The following is a 20,680-nucleotide window of genomic DNA, read 5'->3' on the forward strand; positions in this document are numbered from 1 at the left end:
TATGGAAACATGACTGTCTTTTTGCTTCTTGGTTAGCATGGATTCTACCTTGTTTGCTTCAGCACTTGGTACTATTCTCTGGCTTTGTCCTAAAGCTGGAGCCCATCTCAAGTACTGATGTAATTCCTTATGTTCCCACATTCAACAGCAGGTTAGGAAAAGTGAATCACAAAGCAAAGCTCTAGACACCAGCTAAGTGCAGAAGTGGTGAGGAGTGTGCTGAGGAGGTAGGGCTCTTGGTAAGCTCTGACGTGGGGCTTATCTCACAGTTGTGAGGAGAATTATTATCTGACAAACAGATTTGATGAATTTATGTAATTTATATTTAAATCAAGGGAATTTAAATCTTGACATTTTATTATGATTTGAATCAGCAAGGGCAAAATCTTGATTTAATTTATTGATTCTCTCCTTATTTGTAATTTCTACATTTTAGATATTTTCCTAAAGAAAGGTTCACTTTCAAGTTGATGGCCATCCAGGTATGATGATTTGCAAAATAAATTCAGCATTCGTCTTCTGTGATTAGGAAGGCATTCTTTTCCACTGTCCATTCATTGAAGTCATAATGCAGTTAATGTGCATTTACTTGCATCCTTTCTTGAAAATTTTTGCTATGTTATAGGTTGATGACTGCAATTTTCTAGTCACTGTAGATGGACATACATTCATTATAGGCCATTTGCATCAACCTCTATTTGGCTTGAAATTTGAAGTGAAATAAAAATTATTTATTAAAATAAGAAACAAAGAAATCATTCTTTATTATCCAGATGTGCTGATTCCATTTAAAAATAAAGTTTAAAACCTGACACTTTTAATCACCTGACAATTTCTGGGCTCTGGAAAACAGGTTCTGTTGTGCTGGGATCCTCACTTGGAATTAGAATGAGACCAACCAGACCATAAAGCCAGGTCTCTGGAGGAGAAAGTCTCATTTTTGGTTATGTGGATGGTTGCTCTTCTTCCACAGCGGCTGTTCCCTGCTGTGTGGGAAGAATTAGAGAGCAGTTTGTAGGGATGGGCTTCTTTAGAGGGCTCGTAAGCTGGAGGAACCAGTAGGAAGGTTGGGGTGGGAAGGAGAAGTCGTTTCACACATCCAGACAATAAAAGCATGAATTTACCATGCAGTGGCCCATCCACAGCATTGCCTGTAGTCAGAGAAGAACCATGTGAAATTGCTCTTAAGTTATAACTTATCCAGTGATGTCTCTGCTTATAGGACTCCTGAGAATGAACTGTGCTGTGGCTGAAGAAAAACAACCAGCTCATTCACATCTTTCCTTATGTTTTTCTCACTTTCTTTTTGTTGTACAGCTTCTGGTTTTGCCTTCTTTGGGTTGTCTTGTACTAACTAGCTGTTAGGGGACAGTTTCTCTTTTAGGATAAAACATGTAGAAAACATGAAGAATTACTTTAAATAATTTAGATGATATTCTTTAAAACTGCTGCAAAGCAGCAATATTGTTCCATTAAATATCATTAAAACATTCTGAAAGTGTTGTTTGCTCACTAATACCTACAGAGACTGAATGGAAGAAAGCCCTGAATGAATTAAATTCAATACATAGTATTTTTGAGACCAAAACCAGTAGAAATGTCTGGACCAAGCAGCTGTGCTGCCATCCAGAACTGCTTAGGCTGGAGAACTGAGCAGGCAGGACTGTCACAAAAATGCAGAGTCCTGTACTTGGGAAGGAATACCAAGGGAGAATATCCAGGAGACTAGCCAGCTGGAAGGCAGATCTGCACAGAAAGACCTCAAGGTCCAGGTGGATGACAAGCTGACCATAAGCTGGCCAGACACTGGTGTGCCAAAGGCAGGAGACAGTATCCTGGGCTGCAGGATCTGCTGAATTGAGGGAAGTGACCCTTTTCCTCTGTTCAAGCTTGCAACTGCATCTAGTTCTGGGCCTCCACAAGTACAAGAAACATGGACTTACTCAATCCAGGATAGTGTCACAGACATGGAGAGACTGAGGCTTTTTCTGGAAGATTAGAGCTGGGACAATCTGGTTTGTTGAAAAAGCTCAAGGGCATCTCATTCAGTGTGTATAAATACCTGTTGTGAGGAAATAAAGAGTGAACTGACTCCTTTCTCTAGTGGCCACTGATAGGACAGGAGACAATGAGAACAAATTAAAACAAATTTATCTAAACACAATAAACACTTTTTTTTTTTTTTTTAAACTGTGAGGATGGTTAAACAACAGAACAGGAATCCAAGGAGGTTATGGAGTCTTCATCTGTGGAGATGAATGACCAAGAATCCAGCTGGACAATGTGCTCTAGCTGTCCTGCTTGAGCAGGGGCTTTGATGTGATCATCTCTAAAGGTCCCTCTCAGCATAATTCTGTGATATGGTGTAACTAACAGCAAATTCTAGATTTCTTTTTTTTTCCTCCTCAGCAGTGAATTATGGCCTGCTAGCACAAATCAGAACAGCATGAGAAGGCCTGATTTGTTTCTTTAACTCTTGCTAAATACCTGGACATCTGCTTCCTTGATTTTCTTTATGCTGTTTCCAGTGCACTGCTACCAAGTGCAGTCTGGATGTTCCTCATAATCACTCACCTGGTTGCCTCTGGTGGTTTCAGAAGCACCTGCTCTTCCCAGTTCAGCATTATGTACTGTTCACAGCTGAAGAGGAAGATGTTTCAGGAGAGTGAGTACACTGCAAAGAGAGACAAAAGTTTTCAAAATAACCTTTATTTAGGCTGCTTCATGTAGTTATTAGTGGGATTTACAGTTGATGCTCTGGGATGAGGGATTCTCCATTGTACTTAACAACTTGTAATCACACAAAAGCCACAGATTTTCCTTAATTCCCTTTAATATGACCTGAGGGGAGTACCTCTGCTCTTTCTCAGAAAGGAAGTTAGCTTCTTTCTCTAAGAAGTAAGCTTTTCTTTCTGTGTTTCTCTGTCTCCTGGAGCTTGCAGGGGTTTGTATCTCTGTGAAATATAAGGGAAGAGTGAAAGTCTTGTATATGCAAGTAAAAATGGTCCCTCAGGAAACTTAGACCAGATCCTTCTGCAGCTGAAACCTGTAGGGCTGTATCTGCTGCACCCTCTGCTGTTGGTAGAGTTCACAGTATCCACATGCCTTCATGCACTCCTGTTTCTAATATGTGTGGCCAGTCTGCTTGTGCAGGAAGCCTCACTGACCTGGCTGGAACTCAGGAAACAGATCCTGTGCATATGGCAAGGCTGTTCCACCATTTTGTGACATTTCACAGGTCACTGCAGCTCACAGTGTTTCCCAAACTGGTTTTGTTTGTCCATCTGACCAAACCAGGCTCAATGCTTTGTGTACTGAGGTGCCAGAATTCAGCTGTCCAGCTCTGAAAGCTTTTCTATATTCAGCCTTTGTTAGAGTTCCTGATACTCTTCTAAAAGTCCTTTTCCATTCTGGCTGAGAGGGTTGTTGTTGTTGTTGTTGTTTTGGTTTTTTTGTTGTTGTTGTTGTTGTTTTTTTTTTAAATTATCACCCTAATAAAATTTGCACTGCAACCTTTAACTCTTGGTTTTAAGCATAAAGGGTCACAGATAGTGTTGCTGTAGATACCTGTCCTGCTGGGTCTATAGGCTATTCAGCTGCTGAATTTTGTGTTCAGCAAGAAACCCTTCATACTCAACTCTGTGCAATTTGGCCATGGCCTGAATGTCAGGTGCCTGACCCTGCAGTTCGAGTAAAGAATATCATAGCAGTTTCTAGTTGCTTAGGAGCTCATAATACAAAGCCAAAGAACTAAAGTGCATGTAATGTTCATAAGGACAAAAGTATTTTCTGTGCTCTGTACAGGCAGTATCCCTTAAGGCCAGAGGCTTTTCAGGAAGTGATACGTGATTTGTCTAATGCCAATATTGCTGGGTAGTACTGTTATATTTTAGTATGTTTATCCCCTGTGTATGTCGGGACACTGAACAGGCACAGCAGTCTCAATTATTTCTGAGCTGCCTTCTCTTCTGAGCGTGAGTGACTCTGAGTCAACACTGAGCTCCTCTGTGGCCATTGTTTGTAGCCTGTGCTGTGTTGTGTCACCTCCTTGGAGAGGCTGGGAGGGCTGCTGTGGCTGTTCTCGGTCACAGGGAACTGGGAATAATTCCAAGGAAGCCAATGGGGTCACAGTAACATACAAGTGGGGAAAACTGGGTCCTCACGTGGGACTGTTGTTTTTGAGGAATGATATTTTAACTTTTGCTCAGGTTTGTAGCCTGTAAGGACAAGCTGCTTATTAGTTGTTTGCCTATTTCTATGTACTTATCCAGGCTTAAAACTTGTCCTTCTTCTTAAGGTGAATCTTTTGATTGAACCTCCTGCAGTCTTCTCATGCTTCTTGATAAATGTGTGGGGCAAATAAATAAAATCACTAATAGAATAGAAAGCAATCAGAGAAACAGCACAGGGTGTGAGATACAGTTGACTTCTAGAAAATTCATCTGCTCTTTTCTTTATTATGGCTCTGGCCTTGAACTTGTGTTTGTAGGGAGCCTAATTTAAGGATTTTATTCTGATCCTAAGAAAATAGCAGTCTGATTAAAGGCAGAATCCTTTCCTGTGTAGGGAAGTGGTGCAGCAAAAGATGCTCAAGATTAAAGATCTGTGCCTGCAGATTTGTTCTACCTGAGTGATAGTTAACACATCCAGGGAGTCGTGCACTTTGGTAACCATTGAGAACAGCTGGTTTTGGAATAAGGTCTTCTGCAGCCAGATCTTTAGCACTTCAGCGTCATTGCCTGCAGCAACACCTATTAGAATGAGTCAGGTTTGTATAGCTCTAAGCTGCTGTTGAAGAAACTGATCTGCAATTTCCTAAAACAGATGAGCCTTTGCATTTACTTCAGAAGGCTTTAGATCAGACCCATGGAATCATTCCAGAAGAGAAAAAAAATCACCGTGAGATCTTCCAGCAGCCCAGGCTGGAGTTGTTGCACAGAAATCCTGGAGCAGAAGTATGACACAAAGATGTGTTTTGACAGCATAGGTCTCATCCTTTTATAATCACTGGTTCCTGCCTGAGTTTGAAATTGATGTCGTATTTCAGGACATACTTAGCCTCAGCCACTGTGGTATGAATTCCATGTGATGAAACTGGGTATCAGAAGGTGGGCTGTAATGTTCCAGTTTATCTCACCACCTTCCTTTTGCAAGGAAATTAAATTCACTTTATTTTCTTTCTTTTTATTGCGAAGGCACAGCTGACCGTGCTCTGCAGGTATTGCATTGTTTCTTGTACCTAAAATTAATGAGGTGCTTGGGCCTTTTTATGTTTTGAATATGACACCCTGCTTTCCTCTCTTTGTAGGGAACATAGTGAACCAGCTGTAGTGTACTTTGTACTACATGAGCAGACAGCTCCTGTTCTTCTTGGTGTAGGAGTCAATAAATCCTTTCAGCTCCATGCTGTGACCTTAGCCATTATTCTCAAATTAAAGGAATTACTTTTTAAAGTTCGTTCAGTTTGGGTTTTTTAATATGCCTGTTTCTGTTCATTAAAATTATAATAGTCTCATTTTTCTTACCTTTTATGCTGTTACTCTTATGCTGTGACTTTCCTGTTTGTAAATCAGAATTCAGTTTCCAGATGGTCTTTTTTCCCATTGTCCTAACGCAGAGGCTTGGAGTTTCTCATATCCAGTATAATAAAGAAAGTCTGCTATTTCCTACACTTTTTACAGTGACCATGTGCTTGCAGATCTGGACTGGCCACAGCCTCTGTTGTCTTTTACAGAGGAGAAAGGAAGAGAATAAGGTACACAGAAGGAAACTGTGCAGCTGGCAGGTGAACTGCAGGAGAAATGGGTAAATTATGGAGGGCATTATGCAGGAGGCATAAAGGACTAGAGTCAATGGGGATAGAGGTGTGGGAAGGAATTGCAGGTGTTAGGACACTGGAGGAGAGTGGAAGTAGAATGTCCGTAGGTACGCTGAGGTGAGACTGGAGGAGGATCCAGAGTTGTGTGGTGGATAATGAAATTAAATTCAGGGTGTGGATCTGCAAGGGATCAGTCTCTCTTAGTTCTACTGGATACAGAGTAATTTGTCCTTGGAAAAATACCAGTATCTGTTTAAAGCTGTCCAACACTTTTCTCCTCTGCCTGCATATGGGCCATACTCCACTACTATCAACAAGCCCTTCTGGAATTCCTGGGAGCTGCCCGTGCTTGTGGCTTGCTGTTTGGCCCCTTGTCCAAGGCATGGGTGCAAGTGTGGTTAATCCAGTCACTTCCTGAGCCCTTACTGAAGGGCAGCATTTCGGCACTCGGTGAAAATCCTGTTAGGAATCTGTCAGAGGGTGATTAAGAGATGTCAGAGGGCAGAGTAAGCTGTATCAGCACTGAGCTGGGTAGATGAAGTGTTCTGTGGTGAGCCTAATCTTGTGAAGAGCATGACCTCTGTCTGCTATATAAAGGTTTTTTATGGTAACCCCCCTTTTTAATTAGGTTTTTAATATACATATAACCTGGCTGAAACAATCTTGGTTGGTAGGAGGGTCAAAAGGGTGTGAGGACTTCCTGATGGAGTGTGGAAAGGTGTGGGAAGAAGGGGAGATGTAAGAAATTAGCATAGAAAATGGGATTAACATCAGCTAAAACTACATGTGAAGAGCAGTTTATCTGCTGTTTCTCCACCCCCTTCCTCACCCTCTCTCTGCTGCTCACTATTCCCTCCTTATTAGTGCATCAGTGCTTCTCAATAGATTACTAGACCAAGTGGAGAAGTTATGGCTGATTACTCAGATGTTACCTAATTACAGCAACATGTTTTCCAAAACATACCATGGGCAGGATAGACAGACTTCTGCTGGCCTCCTGCTATACCTGAAGATGGCTGTCTTTGGCCATCTCCTGACAAAGGACTAATGAAGTCTGAAGGGGAACATGGCTCTCATCATTACTCAAGAGGAGCTTTACAAGGAGATGTACAGCTGTTGAAAAGAGGAAAAAAAATGCTTCTGACTAGGAGAGTTGTGAGTGAAAGCAGAGTTTTCCCAATATCTATCCAGAGATGTAAAAAGAGTTGGGCTCATTTTCCTGGTGCATCAGTGGGAAGATCTGTTGTATTTTAATTGGTCTTTTGAATTTGAAAACAAGGAAACCACTCTTCTCTTTCCCTGTGTGCAGGGGGTGAGGGTGCTGCCCTGACACTTTCAGATGTCCACACTGGAAGCTGAAGTCTGCACTTCTGTGGCAGCAAAGCTTAGTCTCCCAAGTGTTTTTATACAGCAACAAAGACTTGATCTGAAATAGGAACTCAGCCCATAGACATCACAAGCTGCTGATAGATCCCAGAGGACTTCAAGAGTTTGTTAGAGTTTGGCTGATGAAATGGTGGTATTTTGCAAAGGCAGCATACAGTGTGCTGATGAAGGTTCCTGTCCTGGTTCCCTGACGGTGCCTCTTCAGATATGTGGGTGTGTCTGGTGAGATGGGAAAGAGAGCACATAGAAAGGGCTCAACACTCACATTCTTTGCTATATTCAGGGGGCATAAAGGTTTTCTGAGAAGTATTGATTTATGAAATATTGCAAGAAAGAGACCAAGATAGAAATCAATAGAGGTGATGTTGGTTCTGTGTGTTTTGATCCTGCTGAGCTTGGAGGATGATCCTACCATAATCTCTGAGGCATCCAGTGTAAAACCTGCTCCTGCTGAGCTGCTGTGTATATATTTATCTGTACGTGTTTGTGTCTCTTGTTTCCTAATATCAGGCATGTGGATCCAGTCACATCTGAGCTGATGCATTGTTCTCACCAGTCTTTGAGCTTAGGAGTGTGTCCCTCTGGCTGGCTGAGCCAGCAGACATTTGACAGTGCTCATAGCTCTGGACAGTAAATCTGGGCTGTGGCAATTTAGTGTACAGCTCTCCTGTGCTCTGAGCTGAGGCATATGGATCTCAGCCCTGATGAACTTCTCCTTCCATGCTCCTGCTGAGCATTTGAACTCTGGCTTCAGTCCTACCATAATTACATTTTATGCAGTTTAAAAACAGTTAATGCATGAGCTCTCAGAACAGCCTTTTAGCACTAGAATATCTCTGTAGAAGAGCCAACAGCCAAAATATTTCATCACTAATCTGGGTAGCTCCATCCTCATCCTTTTAGATTTCTAGATTTCTCCTATACCTCCTTTTCCCATTATGCAATTATAAATTGATACCATGTAATTTGCATGTCACTTGATACAAGTCTCTGTTTATTTTAAATGCAATAATTAGAGATAACAATTACTATAGAAAAATAAACATCCCTTCAATGAGAAGACTGAGTAATTAAGGGCAATTACTGGTTTCTGTAAGTAGGATGCTCAGTGACAAAGTTCTTTCCAGTGCAGCTAAGAGTAGTATAAGATGTGCATCATTGGAGACCAGCAATCTCTGCTCTAAAATAATTGGGATGTGAAGTGGGAGCTAATAATAAGAAATTATCTAAAGGCTTCTTTCCAGATTCTATTTAGAATGCAGTTTTCCTGGTTGTAATATGTAAAACTTGGATAGGATTTATATCCTTTTCCAACACTCTTTGTAAGGATTAATCAGTTAATCCTTCTACAGCCCTTGCAAGGTAAGTAAGTAAGTGTTATTATCCTTATTTTATGGCTGTGGAAATCATGTTGCTGTGGGCCAAATTTTAATCCATTTTCCACTGTTGCAGATCTAAAGCAACTTCACTGCAGTCAGCAGAGTTGAGACACTGTAACTGAACTGATTTAACCCTAATTGAAACTGCAGTGTTTGTGAAGATAACTGTGGAGAATAAAGAGGAGGAATATCACATTTTAAGATTTGTCCTCCACCCTGCTTGAGATGTACTAATGCTTTTGTTTGCTGCAAGGGTTGATTTTTCTGGACTGGCATCCTTGAGGTTTTGCAGGTCTTGCAAATGTAAGTGCATGTAGTTTTCAGGAATGAGCATCCAGAAATTCTTTTAAGATTTACAACAGCAACCTCCAATTTGTGAGGATAAATTAAATTATTTGTATATAAAGAGCATATGTACAAAGTTCATGTGCAGCAAAAATATATACATATCAAGCTTTTTGAAAAAGGGTGTACTTGAGTTTGTCAGCCTAGAATTTTTGTTCCTCTTCTAATCCAGATAGTTTGTTGCCAGTACTTTAGCCCTGAAGTAAAACCACAAATGTTTGTGTTTTGCAGTGCCTAGATTAACATTTGCGGAGTATTCATTGACTTGAATTAATTGGCAATTAGCTAACTCAAGTTAAAAGAGGAGTGATATTTCTCTCTAGACTTTCCTTTAATTGCTCATCCAGCCAAAACAGATACTTCTGGCCAGACCAGGGCTTTCTACTTGGATTTTTAAAGGTTTTTGACAATGTGCTCTGAAGTGAAGAGCAAGCAGCATGTGTGTGTAGATGATCTTCTGAAATCAGTGTCTAGTTTTCCTACTACAGAAATTTATTTTAGGTTGGTTTTATTTTAAAAGAAAACAAAAGACTTTCATTTACCAATGGGAAAAATCCTATGTGTTAAATATAGCAAATGTAGCTTTACTTCTTGAGTAGTTATTTGCCTCATGGTTAAAAATCAGGAGAGCAAGTTACTTGTGTTTAACATATCTGAAAGACTGGGAACATCAACGATGAATATACCATAAGTGTTGTATTTAAACAACAGTGATGTTTCATTATTTATGACTCTTTCTTGCTCAAAATAATAATTTGTTTCAGATCAGTGTCTTTGGCAGACTTCAGGTTTGGATAGTACCGAAAACACTCTTTCTTGTTCCTAGAATGTTTCTTTCTCTAACCAAGAGATGTAATAACAGAATCATTCATATTATTTACACAACTCTAAAGTGCATATCAAATAGCACTAGCTCCAAAGTCTTAATGCTTTATTCAGTCTCTGCTAGAGAAAATTCTGCACAAAATGCAAAGCAAAAGTAGATGAGTCTCTTCTGAAATCCTGTCTTTGGCTGAAAAGTCCTGAAGGTGATTGCCAGTTACAATATCGGCTACTTGCTGTGGTCATGGATTCACAGTGAATATAGTGTCTCAACTGGAGGGAAGCTGTTTCTCCATCCCCACAGAACATTCTTCTTGGGTGAAAGAAGAATCTTCTCTCTGTACTGCTTCAGGATCGGCTGTCCACCTTTCCAGCTGATATAAATCTGTCCCTTGCTCATCACATAAGCTCCTGTCCTTTTCAAAAACTGTCTATATATCTGTAAGCATCCACAGAGTGGGAGTTTGCCAGCAAAAAAATGCACAGGCATGGTTATTAGCAGGTCACTGCTGCACTGGGCTGTGTCAGGCCTGTACATTTCCCTTTGCTCTTCTCCTTCAGTGGCATCTTCATGTCATCTGGGGTTTCTCATGCTCATTGGTTTCCAAGTTTAGTTATGATGAAAAGACAGTGTTAACTTCCACATCCCCTTGCTTTCCAGTGTGTTCATGTTTTCCCCTTGACTCCCCAACCTGCAATTATAGGGCTGGTTCTGATGCATTTCAGTGTAGTGGCTAAGATCAAAACCAGCCCAATTTTTGCAGTTCATTGGATGCAACAACTGATTTGAAAGCCCTAGGATGCCAGTGTCCAGAGTCCCTGGGAATGACCTACAGATGGAGATCTGAGGTGTGCCTGAAGCAGTGAGCGTGTGACAGCTGTGTGGGTGGTTGAGGGAAACTTCAAACAGTTGTTTCCCACAGCATCTTAGATTTTCTGTCAGGACAGACCAGAGTTAACTTTAGCAGTCACAAAGGTTACTTGCCTGCATTTGAGGAATTAATTACTCATGAAGTGGACAAGCTCAAGCTCTATTTGTTGCCTGGCAGACTTGCTGCAAGCCAAGCCAGTGCAAAATATCCTCGTTGCAACAGCAGCAGCTGTGTTTGTTTTCCTTTGCAGAAGACACACATACCTGTGCTGGCCTGATTGTGTAGATAAGCTTTACAAATAAGTACCCAACTTATTGACACGTTTGTGTTGGAGGAGGTTTTATATGGTTTTGAAGTGCTCATTAACAGCTGTGTATACAGAAGAGGAAAAAAAAAATGGAAGATGCAGCACCTCTTCCACAACAGTGCAAACACACCTTGGGCAGTTGTTTCCAAGCAGGCATTTCTGCCACTTGCATTATTTCAGATACAGCTCAGCAGTTTATTCACATAGTGGCTTCTCTCTAAGGTCTGTTATTATGTAGATAAATAATACATCTCCAATGGTTTATGTTCTCTGTGTCAGTGAAAGGGCTCCTTTAGAATCAGAAACCCACAGGATCTCAAATCCACATTTAAGTCATCTTTCAATAGTTACACAATTGACTGAAATTACAGGACAGAAACAGAAGTCCTGAGGACAAACCTGCCTCAGCTCAATTAGGCTTTCTTTATAGTAGCCGGAGAGGAGGGTCTTATCCTACAGATGGACTTACCAAGAGCGATTTTTTTTCCTTTTTTTTTTTTTTTTCTGCTTAGGCTGGCATGCAAATGTCAAAAGGAAGTGGCCAGGAGAGAAGGGAAGAAGCAAGGCATAGCAATGTATTTTATTTTTATCCTAAAATTACATTCAGTGAATTTAGTACAGTGAAAAGTGCTGTCTTGGGCTGTTCAGAGAGTTGTCTAAAATTTCTATCTCCACAAAACAGACAGCAATGACAGTGCATTTCTTTTCTTGATTTTTTTTAAATGCAAATCAGAAGAAGAGGAAAGATGCATTAAATCTCACATATGTTTTTCTCATTCTGTCCTTTGATACCATGGAATTAATTAAGAATTACTTCTTGAGGTCAGTGAAGTGAATTCAATATAAAATCAGTGTGATTCAGTACCAGTTTTATTTTTGCAAAGTGTTTGATGTCTTCTAACAGTTGCTTAACTTTTTATTGGAGTAAGCAAAATGATTTAATCTTGATTTTTGAGTTTCTGTGGTAGGTTAATAGCTACAAGGACTGTGAGGTTACCCAAGTGTCTGTCCCAGAAGTTCATAGTTAAACCCTTCTGAAACTCAATGACAGGATGCTTCAGGGAGGACAAAATAAAAATAATTTACAAATCAGCCACATTCAGTTGGACAGATGTCTTGATTTGGGAGCAACAGGATCTGAAATCAAACCCTGAAGTGTGAGGTACCAGAAGTCTGGTATATCACAAGTGAAGAACCAGCTAGAGAGCAGTTGTTTCTCACCCTTATTGATCTTTGAAAATAATTGGTCTGTGCCACATTACAGTACAGCATGGTGCCACAGATCCTGGGAGTCTAGATATAAAGGACTGAGCTAGAAGTTCTGCTGAGATTTGAAAGTATAACTAAGAGCAATGTAAAAAGTGCTGTCATTGTGCTGCAAGAGTGATGTAAGGCTGTGGATTGTCCTAGAAGCAGGAAGGAAGCAATTGGCATAGATTGAAACAGTGCACGCTTTCAACAGGGTAGTGCCAAGTAGCCTCTATCCAAACACAGAACAAAGCCAAATGGAAAAAGCATAAGTAAGGGTGCAGGTGCTCTGAACAGTGAACATAAAGCCAAAAGTGCTTTGGTTAATATTACAAATTGAGTAGAAAAAATTCAGAGAGAAGAGTGAGTTTGTTTGGACATCACAGCATCTTGCCCCAGCTCTGCTTCTCAGTTGCTTCAGGCAGAGAACACACTATTGCTATACAAAGTTTCAAATGGATTTGTCAGTGCACTGCATTATTAATTTTTGTGACTTGTTTATGTCATGGCTGAAAGTGAGGATGTCAGCATTTAACCAGATGAGACTGAGAAATTATGTGACTAGAAATATCCAGAACACTTGAGCCTGCCATAAAAAAGATGAGACTGGAAGCAAGTTGGGAGTTTATTTCTCCACATAATAGCCAGTGATTAATAATTCCAAATTTATGATTAACTGTGTAGAAAAAGGATGGACAAGTACCTGCAGAAGATTGCTGAAGTCCCTGAGGAAACTCTAGTTCACTTAATTGGGCCCAGTTTGTAGTAAGGCAATAATCTATTTGTCTCTCAGTAAGACGTGTGAAGTCCTGTGTTCAGTGTTTCACCAGACTGAAAATCTGTTGTGTTCAAATTCCACATAAAACAACGTGTTTGCATTAGGGGGTGGGATTGGCTTCTTAACTGCAACCCAGCCTAGGAGCTAGGATCTAAATTAGTAATTTTTCTACTGTTTGATGTCACTGTTCATAAATGTTCTGCAAAACACAGCAGGTCTTTAGTGACACCAGGGAGGTGCCATTTCTTTTTTAGTTCAGTTATAACTGAATTAACCTAAATGGTAATTTGGCATGTAGTGTGTGAAATGGGATGGTATCCAGCCCATCAGGTGTTACGCTGTATGTGCATGTTAGACAAGACTAAAACCTGAAGCAAACAAGATCTCACTTGAATAACCTACGAAGTACAACTTTTCCAGCTGCAAATTTTCTTAATGGCAGTAGATTTGATAGCTCAAAGGACCATCTTAAACCCACTTGTGGGAGGTATCTCAATGTACCTTCATTAAGTCACCAGATTTAGATGAAAATTTTGCAGAAGATAATAGCTCATATATGTTACTTACCTCTTTAAGTCTTGGTGTTCCATATTTTAATGATAGTTCAGACATCCTAATCCTGTCAGGTATATCAACATCCTTTTGCCAATATAATCAGTTAACAGCATAAGGACAAGAATATAGTAAGTAATAACAAACAAAAACATAGAATTGTAGCAGCATATGCTGATGTTCCTCCACACTACAATGGCATTCATCACAGGATTAACTTTATCCAGCAGGGTGGATTAATACAGAAAGGGAAGCTTTAATTAAGTGTCTTATTATTCAAAAATGGAAACTTTGGAAGGAGCTAGGGAAACGTAGAAGCCATGTCTACACTGCAAACATTTGACCATCTAGTTTTGTTGATTTCCAAGCTTTTGTTTATCTCAGGTGTGTTAGCAAAAGCCCTTAGTCCAGTGCGATTCAGCAGCCAGAACTTACAGGTAGAAGACACTTCGAGTGGTGAGAGCTGGGCTACAGTGCTTCAACAAAACCACAGTTTTAGTGGCAGAAACTGCAGGAGCATCAACAATGTTGGTTACTTCACTGCCAAATGGTCACAATGTGGGCTGAGGGCTCTTCTTTGCTCACAAGACCTTTTCTGGCTGGAGGAGGTGCTAATGGGAATTTGTTTGCATGTAAGCTGCCAACAGCTGGATGGTGTTCTAAAAGGAAAAACCTCAACAACTAACCTCAACCTCTAACCAATTCTTCCTTTCTATTGTGCTTTGTTTCTCCTCCAGGGCTTGTGAAGTTGGGGGTTCACTGTGTCACGTGTCAGAAGGTCGCGATAAAAATTGTCAACAGAGAGAAGCTCAGTGAGTCGGTGCTAATGAAGGTAATTTTCTAATGGAAGATTTAAAAAAGAAAGATTAAGTTCCTGGCTCCATGTCTTCTGTTCCATGCAAAATTAATATCTTTAATTATGTATAACAAACATCCCTGTCAGTACTAGGATTATGCGGAGCATAATAACAATAATTTAGTTATGGGGAGGCGAGGGCAGCTGAAATGAAATGGGAGAATGCCTATGCTTTGTGCACAAAATAAACAGTCAGCTGCAGAGTTGGTGCTTCTCTGCTGCGGCCAGTGTGTGTTGGGCACCTGACTTTCACCACCGCAACAGTGTCATTGTGGTACATTGCAGGCTGAGGTGTACAAACATCAGTATGCAGAGATTTAATAGGGGCTGGTGGATGTGTTACTTGAATACTACTGCTTGCTCTGCTGCATGGATTCTCTATGATCTGATGTGCCAAGGTCCACGACTGCTTAAAGCTGTTGTAATTCAGTTTACAGTCCACAGAGCTGTGCCACTGGAAACCATCAAAGTGTTTGTCTCGATGGTCTCAATGACTGTTAGTGTTCAGAAGAGGTTAGTTTGTTTTTTTACCTAGCCTTGTGATTCTCCTCACATGAATGTCATTGATTGATCTTGGAAACCTAAAAATAAAATAAATGTATGCATAGCAGTTTATTCATGTGATTTGGTGACTAGAGAAGCTAAATTCAGCTTGATGGGAAGGAACACAACTGCACTGCAATCAACAGAATTCCGTCACACCGTCACCTGCAAATTACGCTAACAGGTTAGCATGCAGCATTGAGCATTTCATTGAGGTGACTTCCCTATATAAGCACACAGAGCTTCTCTATATAAGCTCATCTTTACACTCCTGTTTCCCACATGGACTTCTGTGTCAGCTGTTTCCCAGCACAAGTAAGTATAGCAACCTTACTCGGAGCAGAAAGAAAATGGAGTGTAAGATAATATGCAGTCAGTGAATGTTACACAAAAAATGAAGTTTATACCTTTTTCAGACAAGGATTCTGAAATTTTATACTCAATTGTAACATGTTCAGACTTTTCCTTTCTGGAATTTCATTGATATATTCCCTCTCCTGAAGTACTGTGGATTCAAACAGACTTCTAATATAGACCAAAAGTTAGAAGGTGAAATAGCTAGGAAAACTGTGTGTAAATGGTAAAATCTGAATGGGACACTAAATACTGAATATATTCCAGAGCAAAATAATAGGAATATTTTTGAAAAACCTGAGCATTTTGTTTGGTGAGAGAAACTGTCTGGCTATTTATATAAAACACTTTATTTACCTCACTGATTTTCAGAGTAGGAGGCAGATCACTTAGCATAGCAAAGTGATCTCTCTGCTTTAGCTGTGTTTCATTACCTTGGTTGTAGTATGAAATCTGAGTAGTGAAACGGTGTGTTAGGCCAATGTTTACACAGCCACATGCTGGAGTGTGCCACATTTTCTGTAAGATTGTACAGCATCTTTCTCAGGAGGAAATTACACGTTGCATTGTGATTCTTATTGTCAGACCCTTCTTTGTGAGATTTTCTCTTTGAAGGATTCTGTTCTCTGTGCTCAGGAGGTTGCAATAACAGATGAGATTGAAATGGTTTGCCCAGTTCTTACATAAATTCAGTAACCAGATGTCTTTTCAGGAATGCCCTGTGCCTGGTGGTCACAGAAAGGACCTGAAAGTGTATTTAGAATACTGTAAGCCAGTGTAATCCAGTCTGGCTGGAGGGGGAAAGTGCCTGCAGCTTTTGGCAATCCCAGTGTGACCATTGCAAGGCATCCAGCTGACAGCTTGCTGTGTGGAGCCAGCAGCCAAAGGGAGATAGCCAAGAGTGAGGCCAAGTCGTTGTGGTGTGGTGGCATCCCTACTTTGCAAGTCTTCCCACCAGCCTATTAGTTCCAGTGACTTTCTTTGCCAGTGGGCCGTGCAGAGCAGCCCCTGAAGCCAAATGATTCAAGACCACAGCTACTCTTCCAAGCCAGGCCCAGATTTATGGATTTTGCTTTAATCCCTCCTTGGACAGAAAAGCTGGATCTGACAAACATGCACACCTGCCACATGAAGCTGTAACAGTGCAGTGCTATGGCCATTTATCCTAGAGCATAAGGAAAAAGTCTGCTCACAGTCCTTTCAACATCTAAAGTGACAGGCAGAAGCATATACAGCAGGCTGCTTTCATTGTCATCATTATTCTGTTTTGACTTGCATCTTGTAGCCTTCATTCTCCAGTGTTTTTGCGGTGTTTTATTCTGTATGTTCAGGGAACTGTCCCTTCTCTCTGCAGCTGCTCCTCATCTGAGCTGTGCAGAATTGAGAAGCATTTGGTAAAGTGCTTTCTAATCATAATGTTGTAGTATCGATATTTCTGGAGAGAAGAATTTGGAATTGAAGCAGCTGGTCTCAATTAGCAGAACTGCTGCTATGGAGATGATACACAGGCAGGCACGATGCAGCACAGGCTGCAGTAAATGTATCATCCAAGCTCTCACTGCTCTGTCAAGGGATGGGGCTGCTTAGTGCACATGCAGCCTTTTGCTTTGTCATGCCCTGACTTGCTAAATGCAGGCTGGGGAGCAGTGTTCCTTTTCCAGCTCCAGCTTGGGCCTGTCTGAGATCCTGCCTTTGGGGCAAAGCTACATATGTAATTTCACTGCTGAGGGAAAAGGATTGGTTCTGTTCTCGCTCCTGCCTTCCCTTAACTGGTAAAAGCTTCACTGGGTTTCTTCAGCAGTACTGCAGAAACCCTGCTGATGTGGATACCTGTGTCCCACAGTACTTCTAGCTTGCTCTAGCACAAATTGGCAGGAAAGATTTCAGAAAGCAGTGTGCTACAGGGAGCGTCTTGAGCTTGAAATATGGTTCATTAATTTCCCTGAATTACATCTGGATCACTGACAGGGAAATTAGGCCCCGAATACCAGAGTTGTTTATAAAGCAGTAAAGTTTCCTGAGCAGCCAGGTTCACTACTGATGGCTGCATTTTCAGTACCAGTAGAAGCATTTGGAGTTTATTATTTTAAAAGATAAAGGTTAAAGCAAATCTTTCCTCTGATATGGCAAAAGCTCATTTGTAAACAGAGGTGTCTCATGGGACATACTCAGAAGAGTCCTTTCTCCTCTTTACTGTCTCACCAGTTCTCTTCCACTCCTGCCTTTCAAAGAATAAACAACAACAAAAAACCTACTCTTTGATGATCCATCAGACAAATCATTGTTTGGACAGACAGTGGTAGTAGAAGCAATGGGAGCATAAAGGGTGAAGAATGAGAAGGGGACAGCTGGCCTCGGTCTAATTACTTGAACATGCAGGCATCCTCAGAAAGCCACAGATGTCCCAGGCCTGATGACTGGAGCCCAGAGCTCCATATGTGTGCTTTGTGTCAGTGTGCCCTTTGTTTCTTCTGAGTCCTCCAGTGCTGGCCTTGAAGCAAGGGAGATATTTCCAGGGCAGGGGATGGGAAGAAAAGCAATCCCACTGCTGTGGAGATCAGTTGTATCTCAGGTGCAGGGTTTTGGGGAGACTGTCAGTTGGTTTGGTGTCTTGCAGGCTAATGAGCTCTGCTTCCAAAAAACTTGGTACATAATTCTGTGTGTTCTTAACCACAGAAGGTCTTGCAGTGATCACTATTGGAGATCCCTGATTGCCTGAAATAATTGAGTGGAAGGATAGGTAGGAGAATTGAATGTTAGTTCAGCTTGGAACTGACAGGATAACTTACAGAAATGTTCTTGTAAATAACTATTGCTTTGCATGGTCTGTTCATCATCTCTTCCATCTTCCTGAGCTTCTACTTCAGTGTTTATCTCTCTGCTACCTCATCCTACTTTAGAGTCTTTCCTTCCCTCTCCATTCTCTTTCAGTTGTTATTTTGTCTCTTTTTAAGTCATTCATTCTTCATTCCCTTCCATTCTGTGCCTTAGTCCTTTTTTCTGTTTTTCCCTCTTTTGCTACAGTAAGTCATGTAATAGCTGTCATTGCAAAAACTGCTGAAATACAGCATGTTTGGTTAGTTGCCTGTTCTTCAAGGAAAAAAAGTTTAGAAATTGGGCACAATTTAGAAAGTATTTGAGCAAGAAAACAGAGATCGTGTTTTATAAGACTCAGGGGACTTTGTTAAAGAGAAGGCTAAGACATAGCTTAATCGTGGTTTGTAAATACTGATAAGGAGGATAGGCATGTGATAACAGAGGATATTACAGTCTTGGGTATAAAAAGCTGATTGGAAACTAATAGTTGTAAGCTGTAGGTAGATTACATGTAGAAATACTAGGCCTGTTTGACCACTGGATGAAGTTACTGATTGGAACAAGCCACCCAAAGCTCCGGTGAGTTTTTCTCCTGAAAGACAGTTAAACTTCATCTTGCACTGCAGTGTGTTTTTGTAAAAACCAAGATCCTAGTTCAACTTCAGATGCTGGACTTGAAGCAGGAAGTGGTTGGTTTCCTGATCTGTGCTATGCATTAGCTCTGATTAGATCAAGGCAACATCCTCTCTGGTCTGAAAATCCTTGGAGCTGGGAATTTCAATCACACACATGAAATCTGGGAGAAGTCCCATATCTTTATCTGGGGCATAAAGAGATGAACTTGTGCAAGGTGTCTGTAGAAGCAGGAATTTAGGCTCCCCCAAGTGAATTTAAAGAATGCAATACTTAAGAACAGCAGCTTCTACTTGGAATATCTTATTTTCAGAGTTTTAAAAGAACAGACTGTGATATTGGGTGACCTAGCTGTCCTCAGCTCCTGACTGCAGGCTGGTCTAAAGAAATCATTACCAGAATATCAGAACAGCATCAGGGAGAAGCTAAATCTGAGGCAGAAGTGTACTTGAAGTTGGTTCAAGTTTGATCATAACAAGGGCAGTTTCCCTGACACAAAGCCAAACTCACCAACACCAAACCTCAATTCCACCAAATCAATGCTTTTTCTAATGTATTCAATAGTGACCTAATTGTTTTCCAGCTGCAGTATTTAGGAGTTTTGCTATTGATTATTGTGGAAATGGCATTAAGCTGCTGCTGAATCCCACTGAGTACTTCTACCATTGTGTACAAATGAACAAAGATACAAGGCCATGGGATATCCTCAGTGAAATATATTTAAAATACTCTAGGGTACTTGCATACAAGATTTTGGAGGTGGTTATATTTAAAATAGCAAATGGGAGGGAAAATATTTCCATTTATTAAAAAGAAATACCAAGAAAAAGGTTTTAAAGAATTCATCAAACTTTCCAGGACTCTTCTGACTAAGGAGCATTGTGCTAACTTGGCAACACTCATCTATCATTCTTCTGATTGGCTGGCATATTGCTGTGAGAAGAAAATAACCCAGAGGACCTTGTACTCGTGGCGCAAAAAAAAAAAAAAAAAAAAAAGGATAAAGGAAATTAAATCTCCCCAAAGCATGTATGTGCTCAGGTTTTCACTTGCTGTTGAACATGCAGGTTTCACTGTATAAATGAACATATTCACACTTACACACTCTAATCTTCATTGTGGTTTACCTTTAACCTGGAGCATTACCACATGCTTGCCAGCTTTTAGCCCTGGAAGAGAGCAGATTAGAAGTGTACGTGTGTGTGTGACATGCATAGGCACTGAACAAACTGCAGAAATGACTGGCACCCATTGGCACAAAGACCACAAGTGCACAAACACTTGCTTAGCCCTTGCCTCTGTCACCCTTGTTCATATACTAGTAGCAACCCAGTTAGCACAGCATCCTGTCTGCAAATCTCTTCTGAGTTCAGTGAGATAAAAAAGCAACTTGCAATATAAAATATATGGGAAAAATAAAAGAGGCTTCCTGCCACCCCCCCCCCACCCCCCCCCCCCCCCGGCTCCCTCCTGCTAGAGGGAATTTGGGATTAGGGATCTGTTACTGAATGTATAATGCAGAGTGTTTTGTTTTAAACTGGGGCTGGTGGGGAGCATTCAAAGCCTGTTCACTTGTCATCTGTTTGAGCAGTTAAAGAAGTTTGGTAATTGTGTTTTCCTTCAGAGAATGACTCTCCGCCTCCACTTTCCACCACACGTACAAGGAACACAGTTTGAGGTATTCTTAAAGAAGGAAATCAAATGGGAATCACGAGCACATGATGTACCTGTCAGAGGAACAGACCTGTCAAGTGTGCATAGTGCCTTTTCCTTTCTAACATTAGTATGATCAATTGAGATATTTGGGCAAACTATTAAAATAATTGGCCTCTTTCTTCCACTCTACTTTTGATTTGTATTACAGCAGTCTGGCTCAAACCTCTATTGTTCCCAACATGTTCTACCCACGGCCTTGTGTGTGCAAATACATAGAGATAGACAGTCTACCACCCTCATGTGCTGGCTTGGCC

General features: G+C 40.8%; 1 protein-coding gene across 9 annotated transcripts in view; it reads left to right on the top strand.

Moving 5' to 3' along the window:
• The window catches only part of BRSK2 (BR serine/threonine kinase 2), a 305,794-nt gene that overhangs the window by 137,922 nt on the left and 147,192 nt on the right, over positions 1-20,680 (top strand). For all 9 annotated transcript variants that reach the window (XM_083864353.1, XM_083864354.1, XM_083864355.1 and 6 more), the window contains exon 2: positions 14,245-14,339. In XM_083864353.1, the coding sequence (XP_083720479.1) occupies positions 14,245-14,339 (95 nt within the window). The remainder of the gene's footprint in view (positions 1-14,244; positions 14,340-20,680) is intronic.

The sequence above is a fragment of the Zosterops lateralis genome, assembly GCF_965231275.1.
Source record: "Zosterops lateralis genome assembly, chromosome: 6".
Taxonomy (NCBI): Eukaryota; Metazoa; Chordata; class Aves; order Passeriformes; family Zosteropidae; genus Zosterops; species Zosterops lateralis.